The 20,717-nt window shown below is 33.7% G+C and overlaps 1 protein-coding gene across 1 annotated transcript in view; it reads left to right on the forward strand.

Moving 5' to 3' along the window:
• LOC139515868 (uncharacterized) overlaps positions 1-20,717 on the forward strand; it is an 80,983-nt gene that overhangs the window by 28,160 nt on the left and 32,106 nt on the right. The window contains exon 5 of the mRNA XM_071305605.1: positions 18,803-20,335. Coding sequence (XP_071161706.1) covers positions 18,803-20,335 — 1,533 coding nt within the window. The remainder of the gene's footprint in view (positions 1-18,802; positions 20,336-20,717) is intronic.

Consider the following 20,717-nt stretch of genomic DNA (forward strand, 5'->3'; position numbering starts at 1 on the left):
TTTAAATAGACTTATTAAGAAGGGATATATATAGTTACGATATTGTTGTCAGGTCATTAAAGATTGAATATTTTGGCGTTAATATTGATTCACTTATAGGGTCTTTGCATCGGAACTAAACACATTTATTTAAAAACAAGTTGTTGGCATGACACAGGTTATGTTCTTCTCATATATGTTATGATGGTAACATTCTTAACGGGAAGGATTTTGCCTGATATTCATATGATGAAGACATAATCTTTCAATCAGTTTAATTGAAGTCTGGAGCTGGCATGTCAGTTAACTGCTAGTAGTCTGTTGTTATTTATGTATTATTGTCATTTTGTTTATTTTCTTTGGTTCATCTTCTGACATCAGACTCGGACTTCTCTTGAACTGAATTTTAATGTGCGTATTGTTATGCGTTTACTTTTCTACATTGGCTAGAGGTATAGCATTTTTGTGCCTGTCCCAAGTCAGGAGCCTCTGGCCTTTGTTAGTCTTGTATTATTTTTAATTTTAGTTTCTTGTGTACAATTTGGAGTTTAGTATGGCGTTCATTATCACTGAACTAGTATATATATTTGTTAGGGGCCAGCTGAAGAACGCCTCCAGGTGCAGGAATTTCTCGCTGCATTGAAGACCTGTTGGTGACCTTCTGCTGTTGTCTGTTCTATGGTCGGGTTGTTGTATATTTGACACATTCCCCATTTCCATTTTCAATTTTATTATTACCACAAAACTCGGATCAAGCCCACATTTGGGTATAGTCACTTTCACCCTTCTTCAGTTATGTCCCTTTATAACTTTATATGAAATGCAAGCGGGGGCATTATCTGTGTTCCATAGACACATACCCCATTTCTTTTTATACGACCGCAAAAATTGAAAATTTTTTGGTCGTATATTGGTATCACGTTGGCGTCGTTGTCTGCGTCGTCGTCATCGTTGTCGTCCGAATACTTTCAGTTTTCGCACTCTAACTTTAGTAAAAGTGAATAGAAATCTGTGGACACAAGGTTTATGACCACAAAAGAAAGGTTGGGATTGATTTTTGAGTTTTGGTTCCAACAGTCTAGGAATTAGGGGCCAAAAAGGGCCCAAATAAGCATTATTCTTGGTTTTCGCACAATAACTTTAGTATAAGTAAATAGAAATCAATGAAATTTCACAAGGTTTATGACCACAAAAGGAAGGTTGAGATTGATTTTGAGAGTTTTTGGTCCCAACAGTTTAGGAATTAGGGGCCAAAAAGGGGCCAAAATAAGCATTATTCTTGGTTTTTGCACCATAACTTTAGTATAAGTATATAGAAATCTATGAAATTTAAACACGAGATTTATGACCTTAAAGGAAGGTTGGGTTTGATTTTGGGAGTTTTGGTCCCAACAGTTTAGGAATAAGGGGCCAATAAAGGGCCCAAATAAGCATTATTCTTGGTTTTCGCACAATAACTTTAGTATTAGTAAATAGAAATCAATGAACTTTAAACACAAGGTTTATGACCACAAAAGAAAGGTTGGGATTGATTTTGGGAGTTTTGGTCCCAACAGTTTAGGAATTAGGGGCCAATAAAGGGCCCAAATAAGCATTATTCTTGGTTTTTGCACAATAACTTTAGTATTAGTATATAGAAATCTATGAAATTTAAACACAAGATTTATGACCATAAAAGGATGGTTGGGTTTGATTTTGGGAGTTTTGGTCCCAACAGTTTAGGAATAAGGGGCTCAAAGGGTTCAAAATTAAACTTTGTTTGATTTCATCAAAAATTGGATAATTGGGGTTCTTTGATTTGCCGAATCTAACTGTGTATGTAGATTCTTAATTTTTGGTCCCGTTTTTAAATTGGTCTACATTAAGGTCCAAAGGGTCCAAAATTAAACTTACCGGTAATTTGATTTTCACAAAAATTGAATCCTTGGGGTTCTTTGATATGCTGAATCTAAAAATGTACTTAGATTTTTAAACGACCGCAAAAATTAAAAAAAATTTGGTCGTATATTGGTATCACGTGTGCGTCGTCGTCGTCCGAATACTTTTAGTTTTCGCACTCTAACTTTAGTAAAAATGAATAGAAATCTATGAAATTTTAACACAAGGTTTATGACCACAAAAGGAAGGTTGTGATTGATTTTGGGAGTTTTGGTCCCAACATTGTAGGAATTAGGGGCCAAAAAGGGCCCAAATAAGCATTTTCTTGGTTTTCGCACTATAGCTTTTAGTTTAAGCAAATAGAAATCTATAAAATTTTGACACAAGGTTTATGACCACAAAAGGAAGGTAGGGATTGATTTTGGGAGTTTTAGTTCCAACAGTTTAGGAATTAGGGGCCAAAAAAGGGCCCAAATAAGCATTATTCTTGGTTTTCGCACACTAACTTTAGTATTAGTAATTAGAAATCAATGAAATTTAAACACAAGGTTTATAACCACAAAAGGAAGGTTGAGATTGATTTTGGGAGTTAAGGTTCCAACAGTTAAGGAATTAGGGGCCAAAAAGGGGCCCAAATAAGCATTATTCTTGTTTTTTGCACCATAACTTTAGTAGAAGTAAATAGAAATCTATGAAATTTAAACACAAGGTTTATGACCATAAAAGGAAGGTTGGGTTTGATTTTGGGAGTTTTGGTCATAACAGTTTAGGAAAAAGGGGCCCAAAGGGTCCAAAATTGAACTTTGTTTGATTTCATCAAAAATTGATTAATTGGGGTTCTTTGATATGCCGAATCTAACTGTGTATGTAGATTCTTAATTTTTGGTCCCGTTTTCAAATTGGTCTACATTAAGGTCCAAAGGGTCCAAAATTAAACTTAGTTTGATTTTCACACAAATTGAATTCTTGGGCTTTTTGATATGCTGAATCTAAACATGTACTTAGGTTTTTGATTATGGGCCCAGTTTTCAAGTTGGTCCAAATCGTGGTCCAAAATTAAACTTTGTTTGATTTCATCAAAAATTGAATAATTGGGGTTCTTTGATATGCCAAATCTAACTGTGTATATAGATTCTTAATTTTTGGTCCCATTTTCAGATTGGTCTACATTAAAGTCCAAAGGGTCCAAAATTAAACTAAGTTTGATTTTAACAAAAATTGAATTCTTGGGCTTTTTTGATATGCTGAATCTAAACATGTACTTAGATTTTTGATTATGGGCCCAGTTTTCAAGTTGGTTCAAATCAGGATCCAAAATTATTATATTAAGTATTGTGCAATATAGCAAGAAATTTTCAATTGCACAGTATTCAGCAATAGCAAGAAATCTTCAATTGCACAGTATTGTGCAATATCAAGAAATTTTCAATTGCACAGTATTGCACAATAGCAAGAAATCTTCAATTGCACAGTATTGTGCAATAGCAAGACATCTTCAATTGCACAGTATTGCGCAATAGCAAGAAATATTAAATTGCACAGTATTGTGCAATAGCAAGAAATTTTCAATTTGAGTTATCTTTCTTTGTCCAGAATAGTAGTTGACTCAACTTAAATGATTGTTTTATACAATATACAATGTATATTCACTTTTACTACCAACTGATATATTAAAACAATCTTTACCATTCAGTGAGAACAAGCACTTTATTTTACATTTTAATATTTTATGATGTATTTAAATGTGTAGTTATTGTTGCAAACTCCATTAGAATTTTGAATTGAGATTAGTTTTTGTAAAAGGGAAAGGGTGATGTGAAAAAAATGGGGAGGGGGGTTAAATTTTTCTCATTTCAAATTTCATAAATAAAAAGAAAATTTCTTCAAACATTTTTTTGAGAGGATTAATATTCAACAGCATAGTGAATTGCTCAAAGGCAAAACAAATATTTTAAGTTCATTAGACCACATTTATTCTGTGTCAGAAACCTATACTGTGTCAACTATTTAATCACAATCCAAATTTTCGAGCTGAATCCTGCTTGAATGTTGTGTCCATACTTGCCCCAACCGTTCAGGGTTCAACCTCTGCGGTCGTATAAAGCTGCGCCCTGCGGAGCATCTGGTTGTACATATTTCCTGTCTTTTTATACGACCGCAAAAATTAATATATTGGTATCACGTTGTCATCGTCGTCTTCGTCAGCGTCATCCGAAGACAGATGGTTTCCGGATAATAACTTTAGTATAAGTAGTATAATAGAAATCAATAAAATTTTAACACAATGTTTGCTACCACAAAAGGAAGGTTGGGATTGATTTTGGAGGTTATGGTCCCAATGGTTTAGAAATTAGGAGCCCAAAGGGACACACAACAAGCATTTATCTAGTTTCAGGAGAATAAGTTTTGAATAAGTATTTCAATTGCTCTGATATTGTACCACATAAAGTAGAAGGTTGGGATATATTTTAAGGGTTATGGGGCAAACAGTCTAGGAAGTGAGGGTAAAAAAGGGGCCCAAAATAATCATTTTTGTACTTTCGGGACAATAACTTATGTATAACTGTATGGATCTCTCTGACATTGTACCACAAGGTTCCATATAACAAAAGGAAGGCTTTGATTCAGTTTGGGGTTGATATCCCTGACCATTAAGGAATAAGGGGCCAAAAAAGGGCCAAAAAGAAGCATTTTTTCTAGTTTACAGACAATAACTAGGGTTTAAGTGTATGGATCTCTCTGAAATTATACTGCAAGGTTTCTTACTACAAAGGAAAGGCTGGAACTGATTTTTGGGGTTCTTGCTCCAAGGGAGGAGGCGGGGTTTCAATAAGTGAGGGGCCAAAAAAGGGGCCCAAATAAGCATTTTTGTAGGTTTCAGTCAATATCTTGTTTTTATTGAAATGTAAATGTCGGTACCAGCTTTTCTTTACTTTCAGCATTGTTTAAAATACTATTCATGTCCATATATCAGTCAGGGGCATTACTTAAACAAGTAACTTTTAAAATTACCTATATAAGTAATGTTGAAAACCAGGCTATTTTAAAAATTACTTATATAAGTAACTTTTTTAAATATTATTTTTATAGGTGACCAATTATACAAATTCTACTAGTTTTAACAAATTTTTACAGTCATCTGGTTATTTTCCCCATGAAATATAAAATCTAATCCTTCTGAAACACTAATTGCTTTTCTGACGCATTTATCTTTGATATCGACTCGTCTTGGTCAAAGGTTCGGCGGTTGGTCTTTTGGGACTATAAAAATATCGTTTTCCTTCAAAATCTTGAAGGTAGACAGATATAAATAGATAGAAAGTTATGAATTAATTAAGACTTGAAGTTATTTATAATTTGTAACCCAAAACAATTACATATGTTCCTTAAATAAGTGTTATTACTAATTCTTTCAAAGATGTACAAAATAACTTATTCAAGTAACATTTTTGTCATTATTTTTAAAGTATAACCCTTTATGTCTATTCTCCTCTCAAATCTTACAAATTCGTAAATTTATGATATAAAATGATGTAAAAATTCATGAAAACTACATTTAGTCCCTGCTTCTATTGAAATTAAAAATAACTCTATTGAGTAATTTTATCTTTTTTAAAAACAAAAATTACCTATATAAGTAACTAAAAAAAGTTACTTGTTTAAGTAACGCCCCTGACTGCATGTTTTTTGAAAAGAAACAAATACATTTACGGACCGACCATTTAGCTTCAAAAGTAAGGCAGCAACCATTTGATTTTCTGGGGGGGGGCTATGGTTTTTTTTGGAAAAAAAAGTTTGTTTCCAGTTTTGGGAGAAAAAAATAATTTGTTTTTGATTCTGAGAAAAAAAAATTGTTTGTTTCACCCTCAGCTGCCACTATATGTAATGCTAAAATTGAAAGAAAAAAATTGTTTTCGACTTGTCGCGAAATAAAATAGATTGTTTTTCGACGCAGGCGAAAAAAAAAAAATTTGTCCAGAAAAAAAACCCATAGCCCCCCCCCCAGAAAATCAAATGGTTGCTGCCTAAATAGTCAATCCCTTAGTGTACTAATATGAAAAGTTGTTTACTGGAATTGTCTAAAAAAAATGTATTGATGCAAATGTAATTATTTTACTAGTAATCAGAGACATGAAATACTTTAAGGAACAAAAAGTTCAAATCTAATTGAAATTTAAAGTGCCCATGAACTCACTGGTCATACACGGGTGATTCTATTCATGACATACAAATCACTTGTTTAGGTATCGTACCTCAATTTCCTTCAGAAAATCACTTCTTTAAGTATCATTATTTTAATAACTCCCACTTATTTCAACACCCCTGAACAGTGAAATTTTTATCGCGAACAGAAGAATTTTGAAACCTTGAATTTTACTGGAAAAATGCTCCCACTGCTGGGATAAATCTGTTGAGAAAGTATCAGTTCATTATATGTAAAGCCATTTTATAGCATTTTTTCAACTAAAATAGAATTTGTAGTTAAATGATTGCATCAAAGGCATAAACCTTAAAAGAAGCAAAAAGTTTTTTTTTTTTCAATTTTACTAATGAAATGATATTATCTAAATCTATGTGATTAAAATTTTGGTAAAACTACAAAATCACAATTTGTGTCAAAACTTTGAATTTTGATACTTAAATAAGTGATTTAAAAATCCCTTATTTCAATAAGCCCCCTGACTGATAAAGAGTCCTGTAATACCCTTTAATATACTGTTTTTCTTTAAGACAGGTTTTTATACAACCGCAAAAATTAAAAAAATTTTGTTATTCGACCGGAAATATTAAAAAAGGAAGGTTGGGGGTTATGGCCCAAACTGTTTAGAAATTAGGGGCCAAAAAGGGGCCAAAAACAATACTTTTCTAATACTTTGTATAAATTGCTTATTTTTTGACCAATTTCAATGGGGTTTTATTCTTGAATTCTTGGGGTTCTTAAATATGCTGAATCTAATTTAATCGTGTATAATTTTTTTTGAATTTGGTCCCCGTTTTTAATTTGGTCCACATGAGGTCCAAACAGGCCCAAAATTAAACTTTGTTTGATTTCATCAATACATTAATTTTTGTAATTGAATTATTGAGATACTTTGATATGCCGAATCTAACCGTGTATTTAGATTTTTAATTTTGGGTCCTGTTTTCAAATTGGTATACTGTGATTGTCCAAAGGGTCCAAAATAAAACTAAGTTTGATTTTAACCATTATTGAATTCTTGGGGTTCATTGGTATGCTGAATCTTAACATGTATTTATGCTGAATCTTAACATGTATTTAGATTTTTGATTATGGGCTCAGTTTTCAAGTTGGTCCAAATTGGGGTCCAAAATTTAACTTTGTTTGATTTCAACAAAAAATTAATGTATGGGGTTCTTTGGTATGCTAAATTTAACCATGTATTTAGATTTTTGATTTTTGGGCCATGTTATCAAATTGGTCAACATTGAGGTCAAAAGGGTCCAAAATTAAACTTTGTTTGATTTCATAAAAAATTGAATTCTTGGGATTCTTTGATATGCTGAATCAATCCATGGCCAATACTAGGTAATTTTTTTTTAAGTTCATTAGACCACATTCATTTTGTGTCAGAAAACTATGCTGTGTCAACTATTTAATCACAATCCAAATTCAGAGCTGTATCAAGCTTGAATGTTGTGTCCATACTTGTTCAGGGCCCCAACTGTTCAGGGTTCGAACTCTGCGGTTGTAAAAATCTGCTCCCTACGGAGCATCTGGTTCCAATTATCTGCCTTAGTTTGAGACGTGACTCCTAGGCGTTGTTGTAGTACGATCACCATTACAACCGTGAACAAAATTTCCCAGACTGCATATGATTAACGTAACCTGGACATAATATTTACGAATAGGAATCCCAGGTTACATATCGATTAAAATCATTTGGTAATCATAATATTGGTTATTATAACACATACATAAATAAAAATATAGTCTTGCGGGTCGAATGTGATATATCAGAAAAACCAGGTGATTTTATCTAACTCATAGAAATTTCTGTAGTCATGCCAACCTATAATGAGTCTTCCTAAAATTCAACAATCCTCTAATCCGAAGGTTCTATATTCATGATATTCGACAGCCTGTTTTCTCCGGCGCACAGTTACTTACATCTTCTGAAAAAAAATATACCTATGAATTAAGTCCCCGATATATATATGTAGGACTGGGAACCGCGATGGTCACGCTGAAGTGAGATGGTCCACGCTGAAGTGCATTGGTTAACACGCTGAAGAGCGATGGTGACATTGTGACGCTAACTTGTTGTTAGATACGGTGAAGTGCGTTGGTCTAACTGTGACATCTAAAGTACTAACTAAGCAGGACACTTTTAATTTCGTCAAATATACTAGTAATTTGTTCTTGTCATGTCATAACGAAGAAATTGCTCACAACACTCATTTATCTATTTATCTGATATAACAATTTTTAAGAAATAAAAACAACTAAGTAAATTAATGCTTGACTCAAATATATAGTGAGACGTGAAGCTTTTTCTGTAAAAACAAGCTTGAGAATAAGCTGAGCTGAGCATCAGAAATTGAGAAGTACACCAAGTTTGTACAAAACGGGTTTATTTAGGCCTACTGAATTGCAGAAGATGAATACTGTTTATAAATACGCACAATAGAATTTTTTAAGATTGCATGTTTTCTTACAAAGCAGCTAGGTTTGATCTCAAGAATAAAACAAAATTATAGCACAAACATATTGCTAATAATTAATTTTATTTCATTGTCGAGTTGTCCGCACAAAATTATGTGATGTATACTTGAAGAGAAGTAAAACATAATATTAAGATCAATACAAAAAATGCATTTAATTTGTCTTACAAAGCGTTTTCGGCATGCATTATACATGCTTCGGCAAACACTGGTTAGCCCATCTATAGACAAAGATCATCTTTTAGTCGTCTTTTCCCCATGCATGGTTTTTTGTCTGACTTAGTTTGACATCTTTTTGTCTCTAATGCTCAAAACTGTTCTGGATTTGAATCATTCGTTTCATTTTGTTTCCTTTTCTTTGTACGTATGAAACCCTACAAAATCTTATTCTCCTGCCTATGTAGATATAAGATGTAGTATAAGTACGTGCCAATAAGACAACTCTCCATCCAAGTCGCAATTTGTAAAGGTAAACCGTTATAGTTCAAAGTATGGTCTTCAACACTGAGCCATTTAATTTGATAACGTATTATTTGAAAACGTCACATTGTCCAAACGTAATTGCAAAACCATCGGCTTCAGCAAAAGGACCATCGCACGCAGCGTAGACCATCACACTTCAGCGTGACCATCGCACTTCAGCATCCCCATCGCACCTCCGAGTCCTACATGTATAATACAGTGAAATACAGAATAACAGTATTACATAAGGGATGTATATTGGACCATCCAACTAAAGTGAATATATACTTTAAGCACACATTCCTTCATATATGGACCATTAAGACAAGGTTTATAGAGAAGTGCCCTTAATAGTAAGTTTTGCTGTGATTTGTCTATGGATGCAGCTGTTTGTAAAACCTTTAAGTTTTTCAGCAAGAACTGGCACCCAGGAATAAAATTATAGTTGATATACAAGCCTTACTTTTCGAAATATGAAAACACCATCCCAAATAACCAAACATCAAATTAAGTGTTAACCTCATCAGTACGATCTAGCAACAGCTGATCTGCAATATCATAGTTGAAAAGTAAATTGTGTATTTATTCTGCTTAAAGTAAAGAAAACTTAGTTCCATATTAATACAAGTATACAATAAGGTGTAACTGTCATTCATAATATGTATATATATATATATATATATATATACAACTCGTCTAAACATCAACCCAACAATGTTAGATCTGTAAATTTGCTTTCGCAAATTTTTGGTTCTTCCCTCGCCGGGATTCGAACCCATGCTTCTGTGATATCGTGACACCAAATCGCCTGCACTGCAGCCGTCCCGCTAGACCACACGACCACCTGGGCTCTCAAAAAAAGAGCTTTCGCTGGCCGTGTGTTACCTTTCCACGTCAGTTTTAATCTAGCGGCGTACTGCAGTACATGATATATAAGGCATGAAGATGTTATTGTTACAGATCAGCTAAATTATCTATAGTAAAGGATCCTACAAATTAATGTAAGATACAGTCACAGAAAATAATTATATTTATAAGTACGTCTGAGTCAGTGACAACCCTACAACAGATGTATCCATCGGATCGCCATCAATGATGGTGATACATGGCTGTGTACATAATGTATATACAACTCGTCTAAACATCAACCCAACAATGTTAGATCTGTAAATTTGCTTTCGCAAATTTTTTTATATATATATATATATATATATAGTAAGCTGAATTGGTTTCCTGATTTTATTCAATTTTGAACTCTTTACTCCTCTGTAAACAATATGTTTGTTTGAGTTAATGTTGTTGTAACATCTGTCCATTTTGCAGCCTAAAGATAGTCGTCATGTATAAAAAAAAAATCGTCTCTTCATACTTGTTTGATTTGCATCCAATTATAACTACATGCATGTAGTCTCGGGTAGGTTTCATTGTTATTATCTAAAGGAATGTACAGGAACGGATTTAGGGGGTACCCAGTCCCCCTTTTGAAGCTTAACTCGTGGTTAATTCAGACTTTTTACTGCTTCCACTACAAATTGTGTCTTGTTTGAGGACCCGGGGCCCCCTTTTCAAAATCCTGGGACCATCTGATATGTAAATCTTCTATACAAACAGAGGCAGATGCAGCTGTAGTCATTGGAATAATTTTCATAAATAATTTCATTTGACTACGTGTCAACATTCATCTGCCAGTGTAATTTTACTTTCATAAAAAGATTTAAAAAAAAAGATTGTGTGCAGTAAGCACAACTTGTATAGTTCACATATTTTATTTATTGATTTTTTTTGCACATCTGAAATTTTCTACAATTATTTGTACAACTAATAATTAACTGCACAAGAAATGCCTCCACTTTTTTTTATAACTTTCGGCAGTATCCATAGTGAAATAAATAAGAAAACAAAGGAAATACAAATGTAAACTGAAAATCCATTATGTTTTGATCAATACACATGCATTATTTTTCACAGTTGTAATGGTGGATCAGTCACATGAGAGGTTAATGGATGCGCCTATGTTTTCTAGGTCAATTATAGATAAACCTGTCTTTAGCTCTGATGGGGGTAAAGTTGTACAACTTTTGATAATCTAATAATACTATATCTACTATGGTGTTTGTAATGACTTCAGATTGAAAAGATGAAAATCTTCTTGATCATTGGGAATCGACAAATTCTGAAAATAGTGATTGTGTCATTTATTCTGTTGTGTCAGAAAACTCTGTTGAGTGATTCAATTTGAGATGATTTATAAACCTGTTTTTTTACCACCATGTTAACATTAAACCATTTAAATAATTTGCATTTTTGATTCCGCAATCTGTTTGACAGTTTAAAGTATGACAAAGCCCTGGACGATGCAAGCGTCATATTTATGTGTAGGTCTACGCAATATTGCATGTAAATCGAAGTGAAATAATTAAGTAAATCGGAAAATTAAATCAGATTACAACTGTTCAAAATACATATATGCTAATTATTTTTACTCTAGATCTTGCCCAGGGCTGATAGACAAGTTGTCTTAGTGCTAATTTTTTTTTTTACTTGGAACGCTTTCAAAGTTAATAATATACTGGACATTCTGTTGTATTAAGTAGCACGACAGTGACTTTCATAATTCAACAAAATGTATTAGATAATGATTTTAATACACATTTATATCAAATCTATTAAAATTGAAAAAAGGGTCTGGTTAATCAGTTAGCTTATTTGGTATTCTATATAAGGGCCTTCTGACAGTTAACTGGTTTAAACTAATTTATAATGAGACAAATACCGTGTGGAGACCCAAGGAGGTTTATGCAAGCAACTATATGCCACTTTACGGCCTTATGCAATTAGAAAATAACATACATATAGTAAAGCTGCAGAAAACTGTGACTTGTTTATCATAGCTTATCATAGGGAAAGTGATCTGGCGGCGGCGGTGGCATTAGCTTACTTTTTAAAAGCTTTATATTTTAGAGGCTGGAAGACCTGGATGCTCCATACTTTGTATATAGATGCTCCATACTTTGAATATAGATGCCTCATGTTACGAAGTTTCCGTCAGTCACATGTCCAATGTCCTTGACCTCATTTTCATGGTTCATTGACTACTCGAAAAAAAAAGTTAAGATTTTTTGTAATGTTAATTTCTCTCTTATTATAAGTAATAGGATAACTATATTTGGTATGTGCGTACCTTGCAAGGTCCTCATGCCCGTCAGGCAGTTTTCACTTGATCTCGACCTCATTCCATGGATCAGTGAACAAGGTTTAGTTTTGGTGGTCAAGTCCATATCTCAAATACTATAAGCAATAGGTCTCCTATATTTGGTGTATGGAAGGACTGTAAGGTGTATATGTCCAACTGGCAGGTGTTTTTTGACCTGGACCTCATTTCATGGTTCAGTGGTTATAGAAAAGTTTTTGCGTTTTTGTCTGTTTTTCTTATACTGAATGATATAGGTCTACTATATTTGGTGTATGGAATGGTTGTTAAGTATACATGTCTAGCTGGCAGGTGTCATCTAACCTTGACCTCAATTTTATGGTTCAGTGGTCAATGTTACGTACGTTTTTGAGTTTTGGTCTTTTTTCTAATACTAATCTATATGCAATAGGTCAACTATATTTGGTGTAGGGAAATATTTTATGATGTACATGCCAGTCTCCCGCTTTTATTTCACCTTGATCTAATTTTCACAGTTCATTGATCAGTGTTCAGTTAGTGTTTTGGTCTGTTTTTCTTAAACTAAAAGCAATAGGTCAACTATATTTATTGTATGGAAGAATTGTAAGCTGTATATGTCTGCCTGACATGGTTCATCTGACCTTGACTTTATTTTCATTGTTCATTGGTGAATGTTTAGTTTTCTTGGTTAAATCTGTTTCTTAGAAACTAAGCAACAGGTTAACTATATTTAGTGTATTGAATGATTGTAAGGTGTACATGTAAATCTTGTTTGGTTTATATGACCTTGACCTCATTTTTTTGGATCATGTTATGTTTATGTGATAGTAGTAGTAAAGATTTATATTTAGGACTATCAACATAATATCAATCTTTAGTAAAGAAGGCGAGACATTTCAGTGTGTGCACTCTTGATTTAAACTATAAGCAACTTTTATTTGTTGTATCTTAAACTATAAGCAATAGGTCAACTTTTATTTGTTGTATGGAAGGATTGTAAGCTGTACATGTCTGCCTGGCATGGTACATCTGACCTTGAACTAATTTTCATGGTTCATTGGTCAATGTTTAGGGTTTTTATGCAGTTAAGCTGCATTATGTGAGCACCCTAGATTTGTGTTCTACCCAATAAATGCTGAAATACATGCCTTTGTTATTATCTAGCTGGCTACTATGTTAGAATGAAATTCAAAACAGTGTGGCTGTGGCCATTGATTGACACATTAAATTCATCCATTGACTGGGACAATTTAGGTGAAAGTTTGTATGTAACCACCACTGCTCACTATGTACTTTTTAAAAGACACTTAAACTATGGGGTCACCAAAGGTTCTCAACACCTTAATAAAGTAATTCGAAAAATTAATCAGAAATAACACGATGTTTTGATTTCTATCAATTATATAAATCAAAACATAAAGGTTATTCCTGATTAATTTTTCGAATTATTTTATAATTAAAGGCGTTAAGAAACCTTTGGTGACCCCACAGTTTAAATGTCTATCGTAGGTACGTCGTGAACAGTGGTCGTTACAAACAAACGTTCACGTAAATTGTCCCAGTCAATGGATGAATTTAATGTGTCAATCAATGGCCACAGCCACACTGTTTTGAATTTCATTCTATATATAACTAATTGAACACTTTTTTCATACTTTTAATTCTGGATCACAAAAAAATATAACCAGAAAAACCTTAAATGATCGTCGAATCACCCAAAAGTTTTGAAGTTGCACATGAAAGTAGTGCTCATTAGGAATCCTTATGTAGTTTATTATCGCCTGTGCTTTTGGCTAAGATGTCAAAGAACAATTGTATGAAATATTTAATCGCCTAAAATCTCTAAGGACAAGTAGTTTAGATTTCCCAAATGGCAAAAGTCGAAGGAATATTGTTTGTCGTCGATACGTTTTCACATATAAAATGACCTTGTCAAGTAATGATCAACCATAAGATGTTTACACTTGTTATTATTAAAGAATGAAAAAGATCCTGAAATCAACGTTGATAGGATGTTTTAAGAAATGGGGACAACTCGTCTCCGAGACAAGTCGGACCGTCTTGGAAGACAACACAGACCGTCTGTCAGATTTACTTAGGGTTACATAAAATGTTAGACTAACATGTCTAGCGGAGTCATCAATCTTTCATTGGTGCATTGGGGTCTATTTGGGGGTAATTTAAGGGGTCTAAAGAAGGGAGGGTTTTACAGTAGAACCCCCATGTTTTTTTGTTTTGTTTTGTTTTTAATTTTCAAATGACTGTTATTTGAAAACAGTAAGTGATAGACACATGTGGTCTTCAGCTGTCGCAGTCTTCAGTAATGGGACAATATAACAAATCAAATGAAAAAATAGGGGGAGTCCTTGAAGTCAACCCCCACCCCCTTCCCTATGTTTGAGAACGTGGACACAGTTGAGAGCCCCACCCCTAAACCATATTTATTCATGTATAGGACAATATAACTAATAAAATGAAGTATAGGGGGAGTTCCTGGGGTCACTCCACCCCCTCCTGTTTGGGAACTTTGAAAAGGTTGAGATCCCCACCCCTAACCATATATATTCAGTTATCGGACAATATAACAAATCAAATGAAATATAGGGGAAGTCTCTTGAGTCACCCCCTCCTGTCTGAGAACTTGGAAAAAGGTCGAAAAATCAAATGAAATATAGGGGGAGTCCCTTGGAGTCACCCCACCCCTCCTGTTTGAGAATTTGAAATTTGAGAATTTGAAAACAGTCAAGATCCCCACCCCTAAACCATATATATTCATGTATTGGACAATATAACAAATCAAATGAAATATAGGGGAGTCCCTGGAGTCACCCCACCCCCTCCTGTCTGAGAACTTTGAAACGGTTGAGATCCCCACCCCTAAACCGTATATATTCATGTATGGGACAATATAACAAATCAAATAAAATATAGGAGAGTCCCTGGAGTCACCCCACTCCCTCCTGTCTGAGATCTTTGAAATGGTCAAGATCCCCACCCCTAAACCATATATACTCATTTATGGGACTATATAACAAATCAAATGAAATGTAGGGGAAGTCCCTGTGGTCACCCTATCCCCTCCTGTTTGATAATTTGGAAACAGATGAGATCCCAACCCCTTAACCATATTTATTCATGTATGGGACAATATAACTAATCAAATGAAATATAGGGCGAGTCCATGGGGTCACCCCACCTCCTTCTGTTTGGGAACTTAGAAATGGTCGAGATTCCCACCCCTTAACCATATATATTCAAGTATGGGACAATATAATAAATCTAATGAAATATGACGGAGTCCCTGGAGTTGCCCCGACCCCTCCCGTTTGAGAACATTGAAACAATTGAGATCTCCACCCCTAAACCATACATACTCATGTATAGGACTATATAACAAATCAAATGAAATATAGGGGGAGTCCCTGTGGTCACCCTACCCCCTCCTGTTTGATAACTTGGAAACGGATGAAATCCCCTCCCCTAAACCATATATATTCAAGTATGGGACAATATAATAAATTAAATGAAATATATAGAGGGCCCTAGGGTCACCCTACCACCTCCTGTTTGCGAACTTGGAAAAGGATGAGATCCCCACCCCTAAACCATATATATTCATGTATTGATCAATATTACAAATCAAATGAAATATAGGGGAAGTCCTCGAGGTATCCCCACCCCTCCTGTTTGATAACTAAAAAAGGTCAAGATCCCAACCCCTTAACCGTATATATTCATGTATAGGGGAATATAACAAATCAAATGAAATATAGGGGATGTCTCTGGGGTCACTGTACATCTTCCTGTTTGATAACTTTGAAACAGTCAAGATCCCCACACCTAAACCATATATACTCATGTATGGGACTCTTATAACAAATTAAATGAAATATAGGGGAAGTCCCTGTGGTCACCCTACCCCCTCCTGTTTGATAATTTGGAAACGGATGAGATCCCAACCCCTTAACCATATTTATGCATATATGGGACAATATAACTAATCAAATGAATATAAGGGAGTCCCTGGATATGCCCCACCCCCTCCCGTTTGAGAACATGGAAACAATTGAGATCTCCACCCCTAAACCATACATACTCATGTATAGGACTATAATTACAAATCAAATGAAATATAGGGGGAGTCCCTGTGGTCACCATACCACCTCCTGTTTGATAACTTGGAAACGGATGAAATCCCCTCCCCTAAACCATATATATTCAAGTATGGGACAATATAATAAATTAAATAAAATATAGGGGAGTCCCTGGGGTCACCCTACCACCTCCTGTTTGTGAACTTGGAAAAGGATGAGATCCCCACTCCTAAACCATATATATTCATGTATTGATCAATATAACAAATCAAATGAAATATAGGGGAAGTCCTCAGGGTCACCCCACCCCCTCCTGTTTGAGAACTTGAAAACGATCGAGATCCCCACCCCTTAACCGTATATATTCATGTATGGGACAATATGAAAAATCAAATGAAATATAGGAGTAGTCCGTAGGGTCACCCACCGCCTCCTGAGTGTGTTTGAGAACTTGTAAATGGTTGAGATACCAACACCTAAACCATATTTATTCCTGTTCATCATTTCAAAAAGATTTGAATGAAATACAAGGTCAATCTCCTAGACGTCACATATGCATATCACTTTACTAGACCGAACCGTCCAATGTGTACTAGACTTTGCCCAATGTCAGGCAACCAGGGGAATGAAAAGTTATGGGAGACTTTGTAACAGCATTCTATGACAATTATTTCTTGTATATTATAAAATTTTATTGATGCAAAAAATTAGTAGGTTTAAAGAATTTACCTTAATTATATTTTGAATTATTTGTGGTCCTATAAAGATTTTTCATTTATGACTCATTTTAAAGAAAACATATAAATCTTTCAAGCCAAAGAATGTTTGACCAACTGTATTATAATCACCTGTCATTTTATTCCAAACTTCATGGACTTGGGGTGAAGGTGGGGGTAATTAACATTTACTGTGGGCAGTTGATCCCTGTAGTAGTAAACATTTGTCTGATATGTGTCTCATAACTTTTGTACTATAGAACACAAACTCAGTTTTCTTTCCAGGGTCAAGAAAGTCCATTCATACTATTACAAGCTCTTACTAAGTCGAATTGTACTACTAACAGTCAACTAATACCAACGTTAACTACCAACTAGAACAACTGCAATCATTGCGAACTTGTACCACTGCAGACTCACCATTAAAAATATACATTGATATATGAGTTGCTTTTGAAAACCTTGATAACATATAAATTATTTGCCTTAATAATTAATTGATTAGATAAATATAAATGTACAATATATGAATGTTTATGTTTGTTCTTTTAAATTTGAAAAAAAGAATTGAAGCAACATTGCCACAGTTTTCATAATTACGTTTGCCTTCGTTTTTGGTTAACTGCCTTCAGTGCTTACAGCGCTTTGATTTTTAGTCTGTTTTTTTAAAAGTATAAGCCATAGGGGCAGGTGACAGGTCAACTATATTTTGTGTATTGAATGATTTTAAGGTGAATATGTACATGTATTAATTTCTCTTTTAATTTATATGACCTTGGCCTCATTTTCTTGGATCATGTTAAGTTTATGTGATAGTTGTACTAAAGTTTTATATTTAGGACTATCAACAAAATATCAATGGCAAGTAAAAAAGAAGAGACATTTCAGCGTGTCAGCACTCTTGTTAAAAACTTAGGTCAAATACTTTAATAAATAAGATATGCATTTGGCAACGAAACGAATTCAAACTGCTACAGAAAAGGAACTACTGTGACTGATTACCAACAAACTTGGAAATTTTAATTCTTTAGACTTTTAACCCAATATAAATTTCGCTAAGTTAGAACTGACCACAGCAATAAAACATGCTGGGTTGGTCAAGGTTTACATTCAATTTCACACCTTTGAGGCTTTTGATGTTTTCTGGTCATAAATTTTACCAGAGAGATATTCATAATAAGCATATTGAATTAACTTGATGAAATTTACCTGTAAAAGTAAAAGTTAATCAGGTAGCTGGAACACCTGGGATTTTTTATACCCCATAAACGTTGAACAGGTAGAAATTTTAATCCCTACAACCAAAAGAGTCCTTAATAAGCTTTTGTATGGCCTTCAATTGATTTTCGTTTTAAATTCTGTTATTTTAGGCAAACAATCATTGAGGTAATATTGATTATAATTGTAATAATACATTAGTGTAGTATAATATCACAATAACAAATTATATTGAATTAACAAGGAATATGTGAGGTTTAAATGATAACATATACCAGGATTCAAGACATATTGAAAATATTTCAAAGTTATTGTTTTGTCTATTCTAGTGATAATTGATGCATACTAAATGCAGGCTATTAAAAACCTTTAAACAAGAATTTTTAAAAAGAAATATAAGTAATTGACCACAATATATTAAAAGAATAATGATAAGCTTTGTAAGTTATTTAAAGCTCAAAGGTTCATTGATGATATATTCAACTTTCTCATTAATATAGACAAATCAGTTATATTGATTATTTTTGTTTGCAAATATGACTTATTGTACCAAAACATTATATATATCTGCATTTTGTATTTCAAAATTTTTATTTCAGAAAGAATTAACGCAATACTCGAAACTTGGAAGGACAATGATGACAAGATGTTTATAAAGACTACAGCTGCTGAGCATGTTCTTAAATGTATAAAGGAAAACAGTTGTGTAACTATTACAGGTAGTTCTGGTGTTGGGAAGACTGCCACTCTCCGACATATTGCTTTACAGATGACAGAAGAAGGATATGATGTACTTCTAGTGACAGAACCAAGTGACATTGTCAAGTTTTACAATCCAACCCAAAAAGTATTGTTTGTTGTCGATGATTTATGTGGAAACGTTGCTGTTAACCTAAGGGACTTTCAGAGTATGGAACTAAACATGGACGATATAAAATATATTCTTGAAAACAAAAAAACTAAAATAATTGCAGCATGTAGATTACAAGTCTACCAAGATGAAAAGTTTGAATCTTTATCAGTTTTCAATTCATGTGTTTGTAACCTGCAGTCAGAGAATATGCGTTTGTCAATAACTGAAAAACAGTCAATAGCAAAGCTTTATCTGAAAACAAAAGCATCGGAGATTGCTGATTGTCATGATTTATATGATGCTTTTCCACTTCTATGTAAACTGTGCCATGATAATCCTAAACTTGATATTAAAAATTTCTTCCAGAATCCATTTTCAGTTTATGAAACAGAAATTGACAAGCTCCTTAAGAATGGGTATTACACGAAATACTGTGCTTTGGCTCTATGCGTCATGTTTAATAACAAGTTGAAGGAAGAAATTCTGACAGAAGATGTGAATGAAGAAACCAGGACTATCATAGAGAACACATTTGAGGCATGTAGATTAGACAGGGGAACGTCAAGACTTTCTTTACTATATGAACTCGACTCTCTCATGCATATATTCATAAAGAAAGAACTAAACATGTATCAAATTTTACATGATAAGATATTTGACTTTTTTGCAAAGATCTATGGACAAAAGATAATGCTTTGCTTAATAAAGAATGCAGACAGTGGTTTGATCAAGGAACGATTTTTATTAGAAAGAAAGGATGGCATGGATCAGTTTATAACTATAATACCAACAAAATATCATCAGATGTACATACAGAGAATGATTGATGACTGGTCAAAAGGAAAATTACAAGATGTATTTAGTAACATCAATATGAAGATACCTGTATTCAGACAGAAATTTCTCTGCTATTTGAAAACGCTAGATATGTCCCACCAGAGACAACTTGCACATACCTGTGATGATAACTATAAAGATACTGTACTGTTACGGTGCTGTTTTATAGGAGATAGTTCTTTAATTCGGTGGTGTCTAATTCATGATGCTAATATTAATCAAAGTAGATGTGATGGTGTAACTCCGCTTATTGCAGCTTGTCATAAAGGACATACAGAAACAGTGAGTTTGTTAGTGCAAAACAATGCTGACCTTGATAAATGTTCCAAAGATGGTTTGACTCCACTATTTGCAGCAAAGGGTCAAGGTCATACTGAGATAGTGAAGCTATTATTGGAAAACAAAGCAAAAATTTTTGATAGAAGAGATGACTCATCAAAAGGTAAAATTACTGTTGTTCAAGAATTTGCAAAATCAGAACATTTCATTTAATGAACTGTCTTATCTTAAGTTTTTTTTGTCGAGTCTGCAACATTTTTTCCCCAAAGCGAAACATAGGGATCCTAGATTCCATTGTTGGCGCCTGTAGTTACAACAATTAGGTTAATACTGTGGTTAAATTTTTCAGACATCATTAACTTAATCAAACCTTTATGGAATTTTAGGAAATTTGGAAAAAAATGGTTTGACTAAAATAAAGAATTCAAAGCAACATGATTAAATTTTATTTTTTTTCATGTCATTATATGTCACATGTCACATGTTACCTATAACCTTATCTGTACGTTCCATATCTGTCAGGCGCACCACCAAAAGGTGTATTA

This window comes from Mytilus edulis, chromosome 3, assembly GCF_963676685.1.
Source record: "Mytilus edulis chromosome 3, xbMytEdul2.2, whole genome shotgun sequence".
NCBI classification, from domain to species: Eukaryota; Metazoa; Mollusca; class Bivalvia; order Mytilida; family Mytilidae; genus Mytilus; species Mytilus edulis.